The 24,521-nt window shown below is 47.6% G+C and overlaps 1 protein-coding gene across 1 annotated transcript in view; it reads right to left on the bottom strand.

The window, feature by feature from the left end:
- The window catches only part of LOC119953971, a 198,717-nt gene that overhangs the window by 99,254 nt on the left and 74,942 nt on the right, over positions 1-24,521 (bottom strand). Inside the window, exon 3 of the mRNA XM_038779139.1 lies at positions 15,935-16,010. Coding sequence (XP_038635067.1) covers positions 15,935-16,010 — 76 coding nt within the window. The remainder of the gene's footprint in view (positions 1-15,934; positions 16,011-24,521) is intronic.

Raw genomic sequence — 24,521 nt, 5'->3', positions numbered from 1 at the left:
GTTTAACCCTGACAAGTGTGAGGTTGTCCATTTTGGAAGGACAAATATGAATACGGAATACGGTAGGGTTCTTGGCAATGTGGAGGAGCAGAGAGATCTTGGGGTCTATGTTCATAGATCTTTGAAAGTTGCCACTCAAGTGGATAGAGCTGTGAAGAAGGTCAATGGTGTGCTAGCGTTCATTAGCAGAGGGATTGAATTTAAGAGTCATGAGGTGATGATGCAGCTGTACAAAACCTTGGTCAGGCCACATTTGGAGTACTGTGTGCAGTTCTGGTCACCTCATTTTAGGAAGGATGTGGAAGCTTTGGAAAAGGTGCAAAGGAGATTTATCAGGAGGTTGCCTGGAATGGAGAGTAGGTCTTACGAGGAAAGGTTGAGGGTGCTAGGCCTTTTCTCATTAGAACGGAGAAGGATGAGGGGAGACTTGATAGAGGTTTATAAGATGATCAGGGGAATAGATAGAGTAGACAGTCAGAGAGTTTTCCCCCGGGTGGAACACACCATTACAAGGGGACATAAATTTAAGATAAATGTTGGAAGCTATAGGGGGGATGTCAGAGGTAGGTTCTTTACCCAGAGAGTAGTGGGGGCATGGAATGCACTGCCTGTGGAAGTAGTTGAGTCGGAAATGTTAGGTACCTTCAAGCGGCTATTGGATAGGTACATGGATTAGGGTAGAATAATGGAGTGTAGATTAATTTCTTCTTAAGGGCAGCACGGTAGCATTGTGGATAGCACAATTGCTTCACAGCTCCAGGGTCCCAAGTTCGATTTCGACTTGGGTCACTGTCTGTGTGGAGTCTGCACATCCTCCCCGTGTGTGCGTGGGTTTCCTCCGGGTGCTCCGGTTTCCTCCCACAGTCCAAAGATGTGCAGGTTGGGTGGATTGGCCATGATAAATTGCCCTTAGTGTCCAAAATTCTATGATTAACCTAGGATAAAAGTTCGGCACAACATCGTGGGCCGAAGGGCCTGTTCTGTGCTGTATTTCTCTCTCTCTCTCTCTCAAAGCTGCTGGAAGAGTTGGAATTTGGAGCTGTAGCATGGAGTAGATATTTTAAAGTGCTGTAAATAAAACAGTTACACACATAGGAACTAGTGTCGTCTCTGCATATACCTGAAATATTCGCTGCAATTCTCCATCCTTCATGCCAGTGGGAATCTCGTTGCAGTGAATGGAATTTTGGCTAACGTTAAAATCTCCGCTCTTAAGGGCAGCACGGTGGCGCAGTGGGTTAGCCCTACTGCCTCACGGCGCCGAGGTCCCAGATTTGATCCCAGCTCTGGGTCACTGTCCGTGTGGAGTTTGCACATTCTCCCCGTGTTTGCGTGGGTTTCGCCCCACATCCCAAAGATGTGCAGGATAGGTGGATTGAACACGCTAAATTGCCCCTTAATTGGAAAAAAAAATGAATTGGTTACACTGAATATATAATTTTTAAAAATTCTCCGCTCTTGCTCGCAGTGGTAGTGGGGAACATCTGGACCGAGAATCCCGGCCATAACAGCTGAGCTTCATTAAGAATGATCATGAGCAACAACCTTTGTGACGCTAGTTTGCATTGACACCTACAGACACTCCAACAGTTTTTCAAAGAGTGATATTAAATAAGTAAAGACACAGCTCCTCGCTGCCTTTCAAATATCCCTTCAAAACCAATGTTGCAACTGCGTCTTTGGCTGCCTTTGTCACTTTTGTTCATTGGCTGCTCTCTCTGCAGAGTCTCGTGAACATTTTAAGTGCTAAAGGCACTGTATAAATACAAGTTGCTCATGGTACAGACATGATAGCAACGGAAGAGATCTTTCAGAACCAAGAGGAATAAAAAACATACTCCAATGTCCAGCTGAGGCGAAACACAGAAATGGGTAAAAATTAATCGCCTGTTTTTCTGGCATTAAATAGCGGAGGGGGAAAAAAAAATCAATTTTGAGTCACTGTATTTTCTCTCTGAACATTAGATGGGTGCCACCATATTGGTGTGGGCAGCTTTACAGGCATTCAACCAGCCAATTAAAACAGGTGTTCTCATACGTAAATGAGGGATTTGGTGCCTATTTTAGGCACTCTTACTTAAATTGGCTACCATCTGCTTCGGGTTATTCAGCAGCCTATATGACAAGCAAAAATGTAAGTACTATTTTCAAATGTATCAGTAGTTGTTGTTGAGGGGCCAGAGAAGTGGTGACAATAATATCAAATACAAGCTTTGATGTAAGGACGGAACTCTCTGGCTGTTGCGATTCACTTTTTCTACCGGCAGAGTACCACCCTCCGCTGGTTTCCCGGCATCGGGATTTGGCTTCAATGGGAAATGGCATTGACAAGTGGTGGGGTATAGAACCCTGCCGCCAAGAAACACGTGGCTGGGGAGTGAAGAATCCAGCCTGTTATGTTCCTTGCATTGTTCTCCAAGATAGCCAAAGTCAGAGTGTTTACAAAGAGCATAGAGCTATATGTTTAAGTCAAAGCTAGTTTATTATGCACTGCTTGAAATGGTTCATACACTCAACTGAGTAACAGCTAACAAAATAATAGTATTGAATCTATGTTACAGTAATTAATTATTTCTCATTAATACAACCTACACTCTAACTCAACCTCACATTATCCTTCTCCATCAACGTCTCCAACAGCTTCTCCCACAGCTTCTTCCAGAATGCTTAGAGACACAGCCTTTTATAAGACTACTCAATGATTCCATCTAGTGTTGATATATACATGAGCATCGGCTTGTTAACCCTTTACTCTCCTTAGATTATACATATCATTACATCTCCCCCTTTTTTTTAGATGTTTGTTCAGTACAAACAGCAAATTATAAGTAACATCATTGCATGATACATTGATATGTATGCCAAAAGTTAACAAATGAGTCAAAATTAGTTAAACAGTTCATTTGTGTTTCCTTGAAAATTCAGTCTGTCAGGTTTCTTTCTGATCCTGGATGATCTCCTCAATCCAGTCAATTGAGTTGTCGATTTGTCCAACGGCTTCTGGAAGTTATCTTGTTGCTCTTCAGATGCTGCAGTAGTATGTAATAAATTATCATCAAACTGAAGACATGAAAATAACGCACGAGAAGATTTAACTTTCAGAAGAGCACGTCAATTTCTTCTAAGAACAGAACTATCAGTCGCTTTAACAAGGTACAAGTGAGGCGCTGCTTGACGTATAAGCTTAGCTAAATCAGACCATCCTCCTGTGGGAATCTGAATTCTCACTAGATCATCTGGATTAAGTGGTTCCATCGATTTTGCACGTTCATTGTAGTATTTCTCCTGAAGATGCTTTTGATGTTGCTTTTTCTCTGTGACTGGCTGAAGATCAGGATCAGGTAGTCGTAGACATGGACGAGTTGTACGCAACGATCTGTTCATTAATAACTGAGCAGGAGATAAACCAGTTGAGAGAGGATTAGCCCTATAATTCAGTAAAGCTAAGAACATATCTGAGTCAGAATCAAGTGCTTTCTTGAAAAGTTCTTTCATAATGTGAACACCTTTTTCAACCTTGCCATTTGATTGTGGATAAAGAGGACTAGACGTGATACAAATTAAATTATAGTTACAAGCAAATTCTGTCCAATCAATACCATCAAAGCAAGGTCCATTGTCTGCCATGACTCTGCAAGGTATCCCATGATGAGCAAATATTTCTTTAATCGCTTTGATCACGGATTTTGAAGTAGAATCAGACAATTTAATTACTTCTGGGTACTTTGAAAAATAGTCAATGATCAATGCGTAATCAGAACCATGAAAATGAAAAAGATCAATACCAACTTTTCACTACAGAGTCTTCTCGAGATTGTAAGATGTGAGTTTCACTTTACTCTGTGACGATTGATTTTTCTGGCATGTCTCACATTCTAGTACAAAATTGGCTATGTCAGTATTTATTCCAGGCCATTATACTGCCTGTCTCGCTTGGCGTTTACACATTTCTATTCCTAATTGACCTTCATGAACCTTCTGGAGGATCATGTGCCTTAGTGCCATCGAAATAACAGGACGATCGAGATGAAGTATAAATCCATCTACAACAGTGATTTCAGATTGAATATTTCTGAAATTCGAACAGTGTCCTTTCGGCCAACCATTTTTCATATGGTTGATTACTCATTGTAACATTACATCTTTTTCATCAGAGAAAGGAAGAGTTTCAGCTAGATGGTCCGCTTGAGCTTCTATTAGTTGAACTATCTCAGGTTGTTGTTCATCTGTTTCTGTAACTTGAGATCTAGCCATTCTTTTCTGTGCTCTGCAATCCATGAGAGGAATGTATTCTTCTTAATAAGGTTATTCAAGGCAGTTGTTCATGAAGCAAGGTTGGGCATGAATTTTCCTACGACATTCAATACAGCAAGGAATCTCAGAACTGTTTTTTGTCTTCTGGGATTGACATCTTCTGGATGGCAGCAATCTTATCATTATCTGGTTGCACACCATGTTCCGAGATTTGGTCACCCAGAAATTTTAACGTTGAGATAACAAACTTGCACTTGGTCTGATTGAGCTTGAAACCATATTTGTGTATTCTCTGTAACACTTGCAGGAGCCTTGCATTGTGTTCTTCACAAGTAGATGACCATGTTATAATGTCATCAACATACACATGAACTCCATCTATGCCTTCTGTCATCTGTTCCATGGCACGATGGAGTATCTCAAATGCTGAGATTATGCCAAATGGCATTCTGTTAAAACAGTAATGACCAAACGGTGTGTTGAATGTACACAATGTTTTGCTTGTTTCATCCAGTTGCATTTGCCAATAAACCTCTGGAAGCATCTAGTTTAGATTATTTCTTCGCGTTATTTCTTCACGTTTCGGTATTGGATAGTGTTCACGTCTGATGTTCATAATCAGGGTCGGGATTCTCCCCTACCCGGTGGGGCAGGGGGTCCCAGCGTACTGGAGTGGCAAGAACCACTCCAGCGCAGGCCTCCCCAAAGATGCGGAATTCTCCACATCTTTAGGGGCTAGGCCCACGCCGGAGTGGCTCCCGCTCCGCTGACCGGTGCGAACGGCCTTTGGCACCCCGCCGACCGGCACCACGGCTGGCCGAAAGGCCTTCGCTGGTCAGCGTGAGTCCGCACATGCGCCGGAACATCAGTGGCTGCTCACATCACCCCGGCGCATGCTCAGTGGAGGGGCTCTCTTCCGCCTTCGCCCATGGTGGAGGCCGTGGCGGCGGCGGAAGAAAAAGAGCGCCCCCATGGCACAGGCCCGCCCGCCGATCGGTGGGCCCCGATCACGGGCCAGGCCACCGTGGGGGCACCCACCCGGGATCAGTTCGCCCCGGGGCCCGCTTGCGCCGCTCGCTCCCGCTGGCACCAGAGGTGGTTTAAACCACATCGGCGGGAGAGGCGTGACAGCGGCGGGACTTCGGTCCATCGCGGGCCGGAGAATCGCCGCGGGGGGCCAGCCGACCGGCGCAGCGCCATTCCCGCCCCCGCCGATTCCCGGGTGGCGGAGAATTCCGGCCACGGCGGGATTTACGCTGGCCCCGGGCGATTTCCGACCCTACGGGGGGTCGGAGAATTCCGCCCCAGATCCTTCGGATCAATACAAATCCTGAGGTCATCATTGGGTTTCTTAACGCACACCATCGAGCTGACCCAATCTGTCGGTTCTGTGATCTTGGAAATGATTCCAAGGTGCTGCATGCGTTCCATGCATTTTTTGTTTAATATTTTTATTCTCGTCCTTTTTCACAATTTCTCCCAAATTTACACCCAGCAATAAACAACAATCAGTAACAAATGCAATGTCAATCCCCATATCAATAACAACGATCCCATCCTCCCAACAAACCCCTAAACATTAGTCCACATGTTAATATAAACAAATGACAAATAGGAATCACCCATAGTCACCATTAACACATACAGTCTCCCTCTGCCCAACCCTACCAGCACCCCTCCCAATGTTCGATGTAATCCAATTCTCGAAAGTGCATAATGAACAACACACATGAATTCTTAAACCCCTCCATCATTCCCCTCAGTTCAAATTTGACCTTCTCAAGAGTCAAGACTTCCAGCAGGTCCCCCCGCCACGCCAGGGCACAGGGTGGAGAGGTTGATCTCCACCCTAACAGGATTCGCTTTCGGGCGATCAACAAGGCGAAGGCTACAACATCTGTCTCCGCACCTGTTTTCAAACCCGGCTGGTCCCACACCCTGAATATGGCCTCCCGAGAGCCTGGTTCCAGTTTCATGTGCACCACTTTGGAGATTACCATAAAAACAATAAAGTTTTGTACCATCAACAACCACGAGACAAAAATGGTGAAACTATTGAGGCTTTATTGCACAAGATATTAAGCCTCCTGCAGCTGGAACCAGAATGGAAGCAGCGCAGGAGAGCATACACTTTTATACATCGCCTGCTGGGAGGAGCCAGCACGCTGGGATTTACTGTGTTGCCTGTAGTACAGTGGCAGTACCGTAATACGCGTAGTGTGTTACCAGTGGTGTTTACCACATTCACCCCCTGTTTAAAAAAAGTCCAGCGGGGGTGAAAAACAATGTTACAGATTGAGTCTGTCGGGGGCCTTTACCCTCCGCCGCGATCGCCTCAGTTCTGGTGGTGGTGTGGGTGCCGATGTGGTCACCTGCGACTCCGGGAGTGTGTTGTCCTCTCCTTCGTCACGCAGTAATGGATCCGGTGAGGGGATGGATACTGCTGGGGTGGGGGCCGCGGTGAGGTTCGCTGGTGGGAGGGTGAACGGTGCAGGGACGGGGGAGGCAACAGGAGGGGGAGGGGATGGTACCTTGGCGAGGGTGGTGAAGGTTGTGGGTGGGGACCCAGCGGGTGCCAGGTCTTGGAGGGAGACTGTGTCCTGCCACCCGTCATGGTGTGGGTTCGCATGGAGGAGGAGGACTTTCTCGACCAGGGGATCCGATTTATGACTCCTCAGATGCTTCCGTAGGTGGTCGGGCCCAGGAACTGTCAGCCAGGTTGGAAGCGAGACCTCGGAAGTGGACTTCCTAGGTAAGGCAACACACGTTCGTGATGGGTCTCATTAGTAGCAGTGCACAGGAGCGACCGGATGGAGTGGAGTGCATCGGTGAAGACCTCTTGCCAGCGGGAGACCGGGAGATTCTTAGACCGAAGGGCCAGCAGGACGGCCTTCCAGACCGTCCCTTTCTCCCTCTCCACCTGTCCGTTTCCCCGGGAGTTGTAGCTGGTCGTCCTGCTCGAGGTAATGCCCTTGCTGAGCAGGAACTGACGCAGCTCATCACTCATGAAGGAGGATCCCCAATCGCTATGGATGTAGGTGGGGGAAACAGAACAAGGTGAAGATGCTGTGCAGGGTCTTGATGACCGTGGCAGAAGTCATGTCGGGGCATGGGATGGCGAATGGGAAACAGGAGTACTCATCAATGATGTTGAGGGGGTACACGTTGTGGTCGGTGGAGGGGAGGGGCGCTTTGAAGTCCATGTTGAGGCGCTCAAAGGGGCGGGAGGCCTTCAGAGGTGCGCTCTACCTGGCCGGTAGAAGTGCAGCTTGCAATCCGCGCAGACTGGGCAGTCCCTGGTCACGGTCCTGACCTCCTTGATGGAGTAGGGCAGGTTGCGGGCCTTGATAAAATGGAAGAACTGGGTGACCCCCCCCCCCCCGAGTGGCAGAGGTCATGGTGGAGAGCCCGGAGTCGGTCCACTTGTGTGCTGGCACATGTACCGCGGAATAGGGCATCTAGCGGCTCATTGAGCTTCCCCGGGTGATACTAGATCTCATAGTTGTAGTTGGATAGCTTGATCCTCCACCTCAAGATCTTGCCATTCTTGATTTTGCCCCGCTGCGTATTGCTAAACATGAAGGCAACCGACCATTGGTCAGTGAGGAGAGTGAATCTCCTGCTGACCAGGTAATGCCGCCAATGTCGCACAGCTTCCATAATCGTTTGGGCCTCCTTTTCTACAGATGAGTGCCGAATTTCAGAGGCATGAAGGGTGTGGGAAAAGAAAGCCATGGGCCTGCCCGCCTGGTTGAGGGTCGCGCGAGAGCCATGTCCGATGCATCGCTCTCCACCTGGAAGGGGAGGGATTCATCGACCATGTGCCTCGTGGCATTGGCAATGTCTGCCTTGATGTGGTTGAAGGCGCGGTAGGTCTCAGCCATCAGGGGAAAAACTGACGACTGAGGCACAATCAATTGGACAAAGACGATAGTTGAATCCAACTGAGCCTTTATTGCTATAAGATGTGTGCCCTCCCACAGCAGCTGGCGAAATGGCTGCTAGCTGGAGGACACGCATATTTATACAGCAGGCAGAGACTACCGGCGAACCTGTAATACAGGTCCTACCGTACATCACCTAATACAGGTGCAACAGTGGTTTACCACAGGGACTTGATGAGTAGACGGGCCTTGTCCGCATAATTAGAGACCCACTGGGCATAATAGGAGAAAAACCCCAGGCATCGTTTCAGGGCCTTGGGGCAGTCGGGGTGAGGGAGTTCCATGAGGGGGCGCATGCGGTCGGGGTCAGGCCCCAGGACTCCATTTTCCACTACGTAGCCAAGGATGGCTAAGCGGTTGGTGCGGAACATGCATTTCTCCTTATTGTAGGTGAGGTTAAGGAGTTTGGCGGTATGGAGGAATTTTTGGAGGTTTGCATCGTGGTCCTGCCGAGCGTGGCTGCAGATGGTGACATTATCTAGGTACGGGAACGTGGCCCACAGCCCGTACTGGTCAACCATTCGGTCCATCTCTCGCTGGAAGACAGAGACCCCGGACCCTGGAAGGTGGTGACGCCGAAGGGGACACTAAGGAAGTGGTAGAGGCGGCTATCTGCTTCAAATGCAGTGTACTGGCGGTCCTTCGGGCAGATGGGGAGCTGGTGGTAGGCGGACTTCAAGTCAACTGTGGAGAAGACTCGATACTGCGCAATCTGATTGACCATGTCAGATATGCGAGGGAGAGGGTATGCCTCGAGCTGCGTGCACCGATTGATGGTCTGACTGTAGTCGGTGACCACCCTGTGTTTCTCCCCAATCTTAACTACCACCACTTGAGCTCTCCAGGGGCTGTTACTGGCCTCAATGACCCCCTTCCGCAGAAGCCGTTGGACTTCCCACCTGATGAAAGTCCTGTCCTGGGCACTGTACCGTCTGCTCCTTGTGGCAACGGGCTTACAGTCTGGGTTGAGGTTTGCAAACAGTGAAGGCGGCTCAACCTTAAGGCCACAAACGATGAGGGGGTGGCAGGGGTCCGCCGAATTTTAGAGTAAGGCTTTGGAGGTGACACTGAAAATCAAGACTTAGTAACAGGGCAGCGCAGAGATGGGGGAGGACGTAGAGTCTGAAGTTGCTGAACTCTACGCCCTGTACGGAGAGGGCCGCGACGCAGTACCCCCGAATTTGTACGGAATGGGATCCAGAGGCCAGGGAGATTTTCTGGTATACGGGGAGAACCGGGAGGGAGCAGTGCCTTACTGTAGCAGGGTGGATGAAACTTTCTATGCTCCCGGAGTCAAAGAGGCAGGTCGTCTCGTGCCCATTGAGTTTGCGGTCGCGAGGTTGCGGGGCCGAGACTGATCAAGGGTGATGAAGGCGAGCTGCGGGAGATGTTGGGAGGTCCTGGGCTGATCAGTGGTGGCGGAGGTATCGGCGGGCCGCGAACGGTCGGGTGAGCATGGGTCCTGAGGCGCAGTCCAAGATGGCGCCGAAGATGGCGGTGCCCACGGGGCGCACATGGCGGATGACATCCAAGATAGCGGCGCCATCGGGCTGCACGTGGTGGGTGGCGGAGAAGATGGCAGCGCCCCTGGATCGCACGTGGGAGGTGCAGCGATGTTGGGCCTGGAAACGGCTGCGACTGATGGGGCCTGGCAAACGGAGACGAAGTGGCCCTTCTTTCCACACCCATTGTAGGTTGCGCTCTGGGCCGGGCAGCGCTGCCTGGGATGTTTGCTCTGGCCACAAAAGTAACATTTGGGCCGTCCGGAGTTGGCTGGCTGCCACGCGGTGCAGGCTTGCCGTGTACTTGAGTTGGCAGATGGTGGGGCCCACGATGCCCCCATGAGGGTGCCGCGCGGTCGGAGGTCTAGATTGCGGGAGGCCACTTCTAGGGAGTTAGCAAGCTGCACAGTCTCTGTAATGTCGAGCGTACCCCCTTCCAATAACCGCTGGCGAACCTAATTAGACTTAATGCTTGTAACATAGGCGTCTCTGATTAGCAGTTCTGTGTGCTGTACTGCTGACACTGCCTGGCAATTACAGTTCCTACCCAGTATCTGCAGAGCATGGAAGAAATCGTCCTGAGACTCTCCCGGGAGTTGCCGTCTCGTGGCCAGGAGGTGCCTGGCGAACACCTGATTTACAGTCTTGATGTACTGTCCTTTTAGTAGCGCCATCGCTTCCGTGTAGGTGGGCACGTCCCAAATGAGGGGGAAAACGTATGGGCCAACCCGTAAGTAGAGGATCTGGAGCTTCTGCGGGTCTGAGAGGGCTTCTGTGGATGCTCCAAGGTATCCTTCAAAGCAGGCTAGCCAGTGCTCGAAGGTGGCCGTGGCATCGGCTGCGTGAGGGTTCAGCTCCAGGTGATCAGGCTTGATTAAGACGTTGATCTCTAAAAAGCTTGTGCAATAAAAACACTACATGTATTACGGTTCTGCCACTGTACAACAGATAACACGGTAAATCCCAGCCTGCTGGCTCCTCCCAGCAGGCGATGTATAAAGGTGGATGCTCTCCTGCGCTGCTTCCATTCTGGTTCCAGCTGCAGGAGGCTCAACATCTTGTGCAATAAAGCCTCAATAGTTTCACCATTTTCGTCTCGTGGTTGTTGATGGTAAATCAATTTATTGCACAAGATGTCGAGCCTCCTGCAGCTGGAAAGAGAATGGGGTCCGGGCCCTCCACCATGACCATTGCCACCCGGGGCTCACCCAGTTCTTCCATTTTGTCAAGGCCTGCAACCTGCCCTACTCCATCGAGGAGGTCAGCACCGTGACCAGGGACTGCCCAGTCTGTGCGTAGTGCAAGCTGCACTTCTACCGGCCAGATAGAGTGCACCTGGTGAAGGCCTCCTGCCACTTTGAGAGCCTCAGCATGGACTTCAAAGGGCCCCTCCCCTCCACCGATCACAGCGTGTACCTCCTCAATGTCATTGATGAGTACTCCTGTTTCCCATTCGCCATCCCATGCCCGACATGACTTCTGACACGGTCATCAAGGCCCTGCACAGCATCTTCACATTGTCCGGTTTCCCCACCTACATCCATAGCAATCGGGGATCCTCCTTCATGAGTGATGTGCTGCGTCAGTTCCTGCTCAGCAAGGGCATTGCCTCGAGCAGGACAACCAACTACAACCCCGAGGAAATGGACAGGTGACGACGGTCTGGAAGGCCGTCCTGCTGGCCCTTCTGTCTAGGAATCTCCCGGTCTCCCGCTGGCAGGAGGTCCTCCCCGATGCGCTCCACTCTATCCGGTTGCTCCTGTGCACTGCTGCTAATGAGACCCCTTACGAATGTGCGTTTGCCTTCCCTAGGAAGTCCACCTCCAGGGTCTCGCTCCCAACCTGGCTGACAGTTTCTGGGCCCGACCTCCTACGGATGCATGTGAGGAGTCATAAATCGGATCCCCTGGTCAAGAAAGTCCTCCTCCTCCATGCAAACCCACAGTACGCCTATGTGGCACACCATGACAAGCGACAGGACACAGTCTCCCTCCGGGACCTGGCACCCGCTGGGTCCCCACCCACAGCCGTCACCACCCCGGAGCGGGTACTGTCACCTCCCCCTCCGGTTGCCTCCCTCACCCCTGCACTGCCCACCTTCCCACCAGCGAACCTTACCGCAGCCCCTACCCCAGCAGCATCAGACCCCTCACCGGATCCATTACTGCGTGACGAAGGAGAGGACAACACACTCCCGGAGTCGCAGGTGACCACATCGGCGCCCCCACCACCACCAGGACTGAGGCGATCGCGGCGGAGGGTAAAGGCCCCCGACAGACTCAATCTGTAACATTGTTTTTCACCCCCGCTGGACTTTTTTTTAAACAGGGGGTGAATGTGGTAAACACCACTGGTAACACACTATGCGTATTATAGCACTGCCACTGTACTACAGGTAACACAGTAAATCCCAGCCTCGGCAACATTCACACACATCTTCTACCCCCTCAAAAAGCCGGCACCTCCTTGCCCTTGTAAGGTGCACTCTATATACCACCTTCAGTTGCTCACGCTTAACTTCGCACAAAAGATGGAGCACCTCACACCAGAACCCCTCCTCCATATCCTCTCCCAACTCTTCCTCTCACTTTGCCTTGATCCTTTCCTGGGGGGCCTTCTCCTCTTCCAAAATAACCCCGTAAACTGCCGATACTACCCCCTTCTCCAGTCCCCCTGTTGTCAGCACCTCCTTCAGCAATATGGAAGCCGGCTCTACTGGGAAGCTCTGTATCTCCTTTCTGGCAAAGTCTCGAACTTGCATGTATCTAAATATTTCCCCCTGCTCCAGCCCATACTTCGCTCTCAGCTCCTTCAATCCTGAAAATCGGCCCGCATGAAACAAATCTTTTAGTGTCCAAATTCTGTTCTTCTCCCATACAGCGATAGTATGACCCTAAAGAAGTAGTGTTACCATTGTAGTCACCTAACCGCCAGTCAGTTTTCTGAATCTTAGGACTATGCACTGGCACTGGAGGGTGTGCAGAGGAGATTCACTAGGTTAATCCCAGAGCTGAAGGGGTTGGAATATGAGGAGAGGTTGAGTAGACTGGGACTGTACTCATCGGAATTTAGAAGGATGAGGGGGGATCTTATAGAAACTTTTAAAATTATGAAGGGAATAGATAGGATAGATGCGGGTAGGTTGTTTCCACTGGCGGGTGAAAGCAGAACTAGGGGACATAGCCTCAAAATAAGGGGAAGTAGATTTAGGACTGAGTTTAGGAGGAACTTCTTCACCCAAAGGGTTGTGAATCTATGGAATTCCTTGCCCAGTGAAGCAGTTGAGGCTCCTTCATTACATGTTTTTAAGGTAAAGATAGATAGTTTTTTGAAGAATAAAGGGATTAAGGGTTATGGTGTTTGGGCCGGAAAGTGGAGCTGAGTCCACAAAAGATCAGCCATGATCTCATTGAATGGCGGAGCAGGCTCGAGGGGCCAGATGGCCTACTCATGCTCCTAGTTCTTATGTTCTTATAACAAAGTTTTGATAAATCATGAGTGTTTATTAAATTTGCAGATGCTCCAGTGTCAAGTTTGAACACAATCTTTGAACCATTGACTTGTAATGGAGTATTCCATTCAGATTCCATGTCAATTGATTGTATGGGATGCAGTATCTGTGGATAGGAAGTGTTCTTTACAGTTGTCTGGAACCTCTCTACAATTCCCACAAAGAAAGAATCTTCAAGACAATAAGCATCTATATTAACATTAGGGTTATCCAATTTGGAGGTGTCTGCATTTGTATTAACATTCTGAACATTCATATGTTTATTCATTAAATTTGAAGTTTTCAAATGTGTCCCTATTAATGCAGTTCTGCATTGAACAGCATAGTGATTCAGTTTGCCACATTTGGAGCAAATATTTCCATGTGCTGGGCATTTTTTATGTGGATGGGCTTGTCCTCAACGTCCACACATCATGATGCTGCTTTTGTCATGCGCAAATTGGTTGCGCGCATGCGCAGAAGGGTCATCTTCCAAATCGCGTAGTTTGTTGAAGTGCGCATGTGCAGATCGACTATGTGCATGCGCAATACAGTTGCCATCCAAAATGCTCATTTTTGTCAACTGTGTCATAGATCCAACACAGTTGGCCCTGAGGTGCGTTTTCGCGCTCTTTTCCTTAATCAGTATTTCTGAATGCTGACTTTTGGATATTTCATTTACTCTACACATTTCAATTGCATCTTCCAATTTTAATTCTTTGTGCCTTAATAAACATTCTCTGAGTTTCTCATCTTTGATGCCATAAACGATTTGATCCCTGATCATTGAGTCTGACAAAGTTAATAAATTGAGAAAGGTTTGTGATTTTAATCTTCAATCAGTAATGAAGCAATCTACGGATTACAACAAAGAACAAAGAAATGTACAGCACAGTGACAGGCCCTTTGGCTCTCCAAGCCCGTGCCAACCATGCTGCCCGACTAAACTAAAATCTTCTACACTTCCTGGGTCCATAACCCTCTATTCCCATCCCATGTATTTGTCAAGATGCCCCTTAAATGTCACTATCGTCCCTGCTTCCACCACCTCCTCCGGCAACGAGTTCCAGGCACCCACTACCCTCTGTGTAAAAAACTTGCCTCGAACATCTCCTCTAAACCTTGCCCCTCGCACCTTAAACCTATTCCCCCTAGTAATTGACCCCTCTACCCTGGGGAAAAGCCGCTGACTATCCACTCTGTCTATGCCCCTCATAATTTTGTAGACCTCTATCAGGTCGCCCCGCAACCTCCGTCATTCCAGTGAGAACAAACCGAGTTTATTCAACCGCTCCTCATAGCTAATGCCCTCCATACCAGGCAACATCCTGGTAAATCTCTTCTGCACCCTCTCTAAAGCCTCCACATCCTTCTTGTAGTGTGGCGACAAGAAGTGAACACTAGAATTCATCTTTCTGAACTCTCGTTTAAAAGACAAGTCATTCATACGTTTAATTAATCTGAGCTTTGCAATGAAGATCAAATTTTTCAATAATTATATCAAATTTATTTTTATCATCTTTGTGGAGAATTCGAAAGAATTATATAGTTCAATAGTCTGTGGCCCAGCCATTGTTAAAAATAACGCGGGTTTTCTGTTATCACTAGCATTATCTAAATCTGAGGCAGAGAAGTATAGTTGAAATTGCTGTTTAAGTATTTTCCAATTTACAGCAATTTTACTAGAAGTCCAGAAGTGTTTCAGAGTCTGCAGTTTCTCCATGAGGTCTGGACGTGGCTGTGTGCATTGATGTAGCAGGCCTAGAAGCAGTCTTGCCATCAAAGTCTGAGCACATGCTGGCTTTCTTTCTTCTTAGATTCTATCTAATTTTTAGCTAAATTACTTCAGTAATTTCCTGGTACCATGTTAGGAATTTCCACTACTGGTATTATGTTATATTCCTTGTATTGTTCTCCAAGATAGCCAAAGTTGCAGTGTTTACAAAGAACATAGAGTTATATGTTTAAACCAAAGTTAGTTTATTTTACACTACTTGAAATGCTTTGCACACTCTGCTGAGTAACAGCTAACAAAATAATAGTATTGAATCTATGTTACAGTAATTAATCATCTCTCACTAATACAACCTACACTCTAACTCAACCTCACACTATCCTTCTTCATCAACTCCTCCAATCGCTTCTCCCACAGCTTCTCCCGGAATGCTTAGAGATGCAGCCTTTCATAAGACTACTCAATTATGCCATCTAGTGTTGATATACATGAACATCATCTTGTTAACCTTTACTCTCCTTAGAATATCCATATCATTACAGAGCCCAGTGCCTTTAAAATCATAAAACCACCCAAGGCACCTAGCAGGAGAGTAATCAGACAAACGTTTGTCACTGAGCCATACAGGGAGAAATTAGGGCAGATGAAAAAGCTTGACAAAGCGATGCTTTTTAAGGAGCCTCTTAAAGAAAGAGGGAGGCAGAGCCAGTTAGGAAGGAAATTTCTTCGCACCCAGGCGGGGGAAGGCATGCCTACCAATGGCGAAACAATGAAAATCAGGGATGTGCAGGAGGCCAAAATTGGATGTGTTGAGCTGGAGTTTCAAGAGGGTTGTAAGGTTGGAGGAGGTTTCCCGGTTAGGTAGTTGAGGGTGTGGGGAGGGAAGAGCTATGAGACCATGGTGGTAATAGAAAAGAAGGATGAGCTAGAGGGGCTCCACTGATCCACTCCTCTGACAATTGACTGCCACATTCGTTTTTCCTCACTCATCTCCTTTTCCGCGGCTTACCTTTGACGCCGTTGTCCAGGGAAGTGTCCCGATTTTTGGCTTCTTCAACCGGGCAAGCTGCTTGATGGAGGTCAGCCTAGATTATCAAAATTAAAGACATTATACTCAATATATTTTTTCACATTAATAACGTCTACTCTTTGAAGAACTGCTGGAGTGTCTGTAGGCGTTAATGCAATATAGGGTTACAAAGATCATTGCTCATGATCATTCTTAATGAGGCTCAGCTATTATCCCCTTTAAAATGTATTGAAAGGAGCCTACTTAATGAGGGCTTGGTGCTAAAGGATGAATAATCTCCCTGTAAGGTTTAGACCTACGACGTCTTATGTTATGAGTGAGCTGCATAATATTCCACTGTCTCATTTGTCAAGTGGAATTAGATCTGGTCGATCAGCAATGCTTCCACTTTAATAATAATGTACGGGTGCGTGACTAATACTTTTAATTAGGGACTGGGTGAAAAGTTGGAATTTAAATGCTCCACTGGAAATTTATCCTTCACCAGTTTTGCTCAGATATTAAAGGGTCATTTCTGCTAATGTGTTAATGGAGATTTACATGCCCCGTGTCGAACAAAAGAAGCCCCACTGAGCTCAGCAAGATTGTACACATTCAACATTATCAATTATTTTGAGCTGGCGCAGAGAAAATCGTTTAACAAACTCAAACCAGGTGGGTGAGATGACCGTTTTGCGCTGATTTTGGCTGTGTGTGATAGTTACCGCTGTGGACACCTGGACAGAAATACAATAGGGCTGATTTTTCTCCACAGGCGTGGTATATATTTCCTTCCCTTGACTGCACAGACCTAACCAAAGGAATGTTGTAAGCCTGAAATTCTGTGGACCAGCTCATTTGAATAATAATTCAGAGGTTTGACGCAGCTCTGGTCTTGTGCAGTGATATATCAAAGGATCATGAAATCTCTACAATGCAGAAGGAGGCCATTTGGCCCATCGAGTCTACATCGACGCACCGAAAGAGCGCCCTACCTAGGCCCACTCCCCTACCCTATCTCTGTAACCCCATAACCCCACCTACCCTTTGGACACCAAGAGGTAATTTAGCGTGGCCAATCCACCTAACTTCACATCATTGGACTGTGGGAGGAAATCAGAGCAGCCGGAGGATACCCACGTAGCCACTGGAAGAATGAGCAAAGTCCACACAGACAGTCACCCAAGGTTGGAATTGAACCCGGGTCCCTCGTGCTGTGAGGCAGCAGTGCTTACCACTGTGCCACCATGTCGCCCCTGCAATATGCAAAAGTGGGTCTGTGGAAAAGTTTGGCCAAGACATATATGGCTATGGGCCAAGTGCTGGGAATGGGATTAGAATAGTTAGGTGATTGTATCTGACCGGTGCAGAGTCAATGGGACGAATGGCCTTTTCTGTGCTGTATGACTCTGTGACTCTACGAGCTGAAAGGGATGCAGGCACTTAAAGCTAAGTGGCTGCACATGACCACATATGTTGTTTTGGCTTTCATAAAGCTTCAAAGTACATTTAAACATATGTTCACTTTTCCAGAGAGACCGTGCCTCCTTGCAGTTCCTAATCGTTTGTGAAATGATTGCAGGATACTCCGCTCCACTGCTCTGTTCAGGCGTCCATTCCAAATGTTAATCACTCATTGGGCTTTGATATTAACTCCTGGTGATTGCCTAGAGTCATTAGAAAGAGGTTACCATGGATTGGAGTAATTGGCCTCAGTACCATTGAGTTGGTGAGGGATTGAGGCCGCCAACTGTAAATGTGGGGCTGTGGGGTTTGGAGAAGGGAGATGGTGGTGGGGTGTCACATTTGTGGAGTGTGGGAGTCTGTGATGGCCCATGTGCTATTCAGGGAGAAAAACCCTACATTTTACCTTGGGGTAATGGTGCCTTTTGGAACTATGATTCCCATGGTAGAAAACTTATGGTGAGTACCTGGCTTCCAGTAAATGATCATGTTACTTGATACCAATCAATCCAGTCGAAATGTTAGGCAACAAGAACTGTGGTTTTAATCAGCTAGAATGTGCCCACCAGTAGCTCCTCCCGCACTGAGAGGCTGTCCTGGATCGATGGGTTATATACCTTCTCAGAGGGGCGGAGCCAACAACAACAACAGTAACAGTGAGTAAATACAATAATATATACAACAGCCATACATGGCTCACCACATTCACCCCCTGTTAAAAAAAAGTCCGGCAGGGATGAAGTGGACTCACAGGTTCAGTCTCGCAGGAGGGTGTATTGCCCGCTGTGAACGTCGCAGTGTAGGCGCTGGCTGTGGCAGAGGTCATGCCAGGGCATGGGATGGCGAAAGGAAAACGTGAGTACTCATCAACAACGTTGACAAAGTACACGTTACGATCAGTGGAGGGGAGTGGCCCTTTGAAATCCATACTGAGGCGTTCAAAAGGGCAGGAGGCCTTCACCAGGTGGGCCTTATCTAGCCGATAGAAGTGCGGATTGCACTTCGAACAGACTTGGCAGTCCGTGGTCATGGCCTTGACCTCCTCTGTAGAGTAGTGAAGGTTGCGCGCCTTGACAAAGTGGAGAAGCCGGGTGACCCCCGGGTTACAGAGGTCGTTGTGGATCGCCTGTAACCGGTCAGCCTGCGCGTTGTCAGGTGCCACGGGACAGGGCATCTGGGGGCTCATTGAGCTTTCCAGGACGATACAAGATGTCGTAGTTATAGGTGGAGAGCTCGATCCTCCACCGCAAAATCTTGTCGTTCTTGATCCTCCACCGCAAAATCTTGTCGTTCTTGATTTTGCCCCGCTGCATGTTGTTGAACATGAAGGCAACTGACTGTTGTTCTGTGAGGAGAGTGAATCTCCTGCCGACCAGGTAACGCCTCCAGTGCTGCACAGCTTCCACAATGGTTTGCGCCTCCTTTTCAACAGAGGAGTGTCGAATTTCGGAGGCATGGAGGGTATGGGAAAAAACGGCGACAGGCCTCCCTGCCTGGTTAAGAGTGGCTGCCAGAGCAAAGTCTGACGCATCACTCTTCACTTGGAACAGGATGGATTCATCCACAGCGTGCATCGTGGCCTTGGCAATGTCGGTTCTGATAGGGTTGAAGGCCAGGCGGGCCTCTGCCATCAGGGGAAAAGTTGTGGGCTTGTGAGACGGGGAGGACCAGGAGGGAACAGCGTCTTACCATGTCTGGGTGGACAAAGCTACCCGTGCTCCCGGAGTCGAAGACACAGAGGGAGGTGGCCCAGTCCCAGAGGGAGATGGCGCAGTCACTGGCTGATCTGACGTAGACCCAGAGGGAGGTTGCCCAGTTAATCGGCGATGTGGTACAGTCCCAGATGGCAATGGTCCACTCTCTGTGCTCCATGGCCACCAGCATGCAGACCCCAGTCAAGACCAGAATGGGTCTCCAGGACTGGCAACACCAGGTGGCGGGGGAGCCTCAGGGATTGGCTCTGCTCGCATCCGAGTCCCATGGAGTAGCCCTGGGGCCATTAGTCACCCCGAGGGAGGAGGAGGTGATGGGGCCCATGCCAGTCACTTCTGCAGGGGATGTGCTCAAACACAGCAGCACCTCGGACACCGCCCTCCTGTCCCTGGTGCATCTAGTGGGGAGCGGGCAGAGCAGGGCGGCACCACGCCGACCAGGACACCTGGGCAGCAGCTGGGTCCAACCAGGCCGGGCCGTCCCAGGAGTCCGCCGCCAATGGGGACCCAGGTTGCAGGGCAGGCTTCACAGCAAGCTGCCTCCACTCCTGATGTACAATCTGGGGATCCACCCAGACGTAACGTTAGGTTCCGTAGGGCCAGAAAGTTAGACAACAGTTAAGTTGGCACGGTTGCAGAGCACAGTTTAGTGATGGGAGACAGGGCACGTATTTGTAAATATTTGTGCACATTAAAAGCCTGTTCACACTGTTACAACCTGCTGAATGGGTGTGAGGGGAGGAATGGCCAGGGATGGAGTGCCGGGGCGGGGGGGGGGGGGGGGAATTGGCAAACGTTGTGGGTGTCCTGGGCTCCCGTATTCCTACCCCCCCCCCACCCCCCCTCACACTCCCACCCCATGACCGTCCCTATCACCGCCACCCAGGGAATTGATGGGACCGTATGATTTAATGGCCAGCTCATTTGCAGTGATCACTCAGGTGGGCGGTAGAAAGTGCTACTTTGGGCAGGGGTCAGACATTGCCGAACAATTAGGAGCACCAGAGCTCATCGCAGAACGGGTTGTCATCATCCTCCATCCCATGGACCAGACTTGCTGTTAATTTTGGCCCCATCATCACCTCCATCTCCAGACTTGGGGACTGATCAGAGTCTGATTGGTCAGAACTGGCACTCGGAGTGCTAAGATTGAAATGGAGCTGAATACATGTGACCGGCAGGCTAAATTTGTCAGTTGTCAACTAAAACAGTCTGCAATTAATTTACTCACTTCCGTTTTAAATTTCACGAATTGGTTTCAGCTTCGAAGAGAGATTGCTGGAAGGAAGGTTCAGTTCCAGGGTTTGTTTTTTTAAATTATGAAATACATTAATACTCAAGTGCAGCGTGACGAACGCCACCTGCTGATTCCTTCCAACTGTCAGATCTTTGAGAGTTTGTTAAAGGATTTTGTTGAAGTGCTCCGCGTGAGACTAAGAAACCTGTTGGAAACTTATGATGTGCAGGACTAACTTCAAAAGCTGACATATTCACATTGCCGAAAACAGTCAGTGAACTCTCCAGGAATTCAGAATTCAAAGCCAACAACTAAATTCTAAACTGCAGCTCGTACTCACCTATTGATCGTAACCCACCCACCCCGCCCCCACTCCCATGGCCCAACTCATCTCCATTAAAGGCAGAATAGTGTGCTCTCTGCCTATAATGTGCTTTTTTCATATTCTGGAATTTTCCATTCAGCATGCTATTTTAGGATGTCATATTCTATATTTTTATTTTGCACCTGAAACTTATGCACACTTCTCTCCTCACCTGGTTTGGAAACAGAGGACACACTATCTAAAGGTTACAATTCACAAAGGTGTGCAGGGTGGGGTGGGGGGGGGGGGGGCAGTGGGGGGGGAGATGTGAAGAAACACGAGAGAGACAGAGTGTCGTGGGTTTTAAAATAAAGGCCTTGAGGTAGTTTTGGCTTAGTGGGAAAATGGAAGACAGTGAATCATCAGCAGCAAAGGAATGGATGGCCTCTGCCTTTGAGATAAAGGAATTAAGAGGGAATGATCCTTTTCTGCGTTATGCAAGTGAAAATACTGAATGGGGTAAATCACAATGACTGTGGATTCTTGCCACAAATCCTGTTTCTAGTCATTTTTGCCAGGATGGGATGAGGGTGCAGCCAGATCCCTTCACTTCCAACCTGGCTAGTTCCATTGTGGAGGTAGGCACCTATACTCCTTGCAATATTTGTGGACTCTGGTCAACTTCTACAAGATACATGGGGCAGGATTTCCATCTTGTCAGTCTGGCGTGACATGTCCCCGCTCGCAGCAGGATCCAGCCAGGTTTCCCATTGTGGCCTTCCCACGCTGTCAGGAAACTAGCGGGCTTGGGTGCGCTGTTGGCAAAGTGGAGGATCCCGCCAACGGAGTATCCCGCAGACAGTTCATGGCTCCTTGGAAGAGTCATAAATCATGTTCTGGATTCCGGAACATTTTTACAAGTACATTTAAAGGGTCTTACTCATGCCCCTTCATATTCTCTCTGCTTCCACCATCCAGTATGCACTATGTACAGAACCAATGAGCCATATAATAACAGTTGCAAGTCTTTGAAATGTCCATGAAGAAAACACCCATTCTAAAAATGTTTGCCCAGAGGTAAGAAAAACATCTCTCTCATGATGATGCAAGACACTTTGCATGTTGTTCTAAGTATTTGTCAAATTACGTCAAATCATTAGAACACAGAAACAGGCCATTTAGCCCAATTCCTGCCAGTGTTCCTGCTTCAGACAATCCTCCTCCCATCTTACTTCATTTCATTCAATCAATATATCATGCTCAGTTTTCCAAACAGTTAACACCGAAAGGACCAAGAAAACTCAAAACAACAATGTTTTTAGGTTTAACTAGTTATTTTTTGAGAAGAGAAACTAGCTCAGGTATTTAACTCAAATTGAATTTACTAAGTTTGAGGATGAATAATATTGTTTCTTTTATATATTTTGGAAAAATATTGTGTTATACTCTAAAAACGAAAAGCTGTGTGTCCCTTTGTGCCTGCATAAATGATTTATGATGGGGAAAGGCTAATAGAGACAATTTGTCTGGGATATTTGAGAGATAAAAGTGGTAAAGATGGTAAATCCATCCATCCACAAGAAGCGATGGTGAAGTGGAGGTAAATGATATAGGTTTAAACACTTGCATTAGGAGATAGATAGGGGCTTGGCTTTTTAGCTGTTAAATTTCAAGGATGAGTAAATAACTTTTACAACTTACAATGATTCAGTAAGTAAACAAGGAAAGATTATTACATTTTATTTGACCTGAAAGGGAAGGCTATAGGATGACAGGAAAATGTTTTCTATTTTTGGAAAAGCTGAGTTCAAAGAGGTGCTGAGGATGGTGGAATTAAAGATGAAAGGGAAAAGTTATATTTGAGGGAAGATGTTGAGCTGCGTTGTGTTGGCTGTTCGGGGAAGATTTTTTCTGGGGACAGCTCTGTGCTGAGGGAAGGTGCAAAATCTGAAACAGCCATCCAGAAGCCTGAAGAGTTTTTATTTCAGAAGAAGTCTTGTTTCTGAATTTTCTTGGATTTCCACAATAGAGATGAAGGGAGTAAGAAATTGTGTGGTGTACCTTTACTAAATTGACAGCAGTTTTGACTTGGGTAATATTCCTTCATTGAAATTTTTTTTTAGAGTACCCAATTCATTTTTCCAATTGAGGGGCAATTTAGCGTGGCCAATCCACCTACCCTACACATTGTTGGGTTGTGAGGGTGAAACACACGCAAACACAGGGAGAATATTACTTAATTTTTAAGAGTTAAAATCTATGTGGGAGTGTTGCCAAGAAGATGTTTACTTGTATGTTCTAAGTAGTTTTTTTGGATGGGGATGGGACGTTTTGTAAGACTGTTTGAAATGTGTAATTTTATCTTATGTGCTTGAGTTTTCTTTTCTTTTTGTGAACAAACATTTTGCTGTTTCTTAAATTGAAAAGTGTGACTGAAATTCTATGTGCCTGGGATCAGTAGTTCTTTCCCCTCATTTTCAGAATACAAAAAAAATAGTTATGACCAGGAAGACAGCTTTCCCTCTGGATTTGGTTTCCTCAGAAAGTATTATCTGCTGTGATCAGGTCATAAGGTAAACAAAGGTAAATATCTCTGCTAAAACAATTAACTGAGAAATGTCAAACACTTTAATTTCATTAGCTAATATTTCCAGCAAACATTTTTGGATGCTGACGTAAAAAACATGGATGCCCTTAAAGGCAAAACTAAATTAAGTGCATGAGGCAAAAAATAAGAAAAGTATGTGGGGATTGGATGAGATTATGGTTAGTTGGGAAGCGTGAGTGGAGCATAAACACCTGCACAAGAGATGAGCGGCCTGAATCTGTGCAACAAATTATCTGTAGTCTGTATAAATATATGAAGGTTAGTGTCAAAACCTATGAAGCTTGAACTATCCCCCAGTGGTTTCTTTGTCTTCAGCTGCAAAGGCTCTTTGCTCTGTAACCAACCACCCCCCCCCCCCCCCCCCCCCACACACTCCCCACCACTTCTTACCCTCTCCTCTATTAATAAGCCCCATCAAACCTACCTCTTTAATCAAGCATTTGATCACATTAATTTGGACATTCTGAATTCTCCCTCTGTGTAACCGGACAGCCGCTGGAATATAGTGACTAGGGGATTTTCACAGTACCTTCATTGCAGTGTTAATGTATGCCTACTTGTGACAATAATAAAGGTTATTATCATAATACATCCTGATGAAGACTGGTGTCAAACTCTGTTTGATTACCCTTCTGCGAAATTCCTTGGGGTACTTTACTAAATTAAAGGTGCTTTATGAATGTAAGTAGTTGTTGCTAACCATGGATTTATGACAGTTATCTTTTTCAAATAGAGGCAACCTCGGCAGACTGTTGTTCTCCATACAGTTCTTGCATGGTGACATCCACTGTGGCATTCAGCGAAGTAGTCCATAGAATAGAATCATAGAATTCCTGCAGTGCAGAAGGAGGCCATTTGGCCCATCGAGTCTGAACTGAAAGAAAACCCTGCCTAGGCCCACTCTTGTGCCATACCCTGTAACCACACCTAACCTGCACATCCCTTGAAACTAAAGGCAACAAAGCACGGCCAATCCACCTAACCTGCATTTCTTTGGACTATGGGAGGAAACCAGACCACCTGGAGGAAACCCACGCAGGCACAGGAAGAAGGTGAAAACTCAACACAGACAGTCACCCAAGGCCAGAATTGAACCTGGGTCCCTGGCACTGTGAGGCAGCAGTGATAAGCACTGTGTCACTGTCACTGATAGTTGAGTATTAATCAATGTTAAAAATGGCTTTTAACCATGGCTTTCATGATTCAGATGCTCATTGTCAGCTCAGTGGAGAACTGCACTGGCCATAATGTAACTGAATGAA

The sequence above is a fragment of the Scyliorhinus canicula genome, chromosome 1 (genome assembly GCF_902713615.1).
Source record: "Scyliorhinus canicula chromosome 1, sScyCan1.1, whole genome shotgun sequence".
Lineage (NCBI taxonomy): Eukaryota > Metazoa > Chordata > Chondrichthyes > Carcharhiniformes > Scyliorhinidae > Scyliorhinus > Scyliorhinus canicula.
The sequence above is the reverse complement of the archived record's forward strand: the minus strand, read 5'-3'. Positions and strand labels throughout refer to the sequence as shown.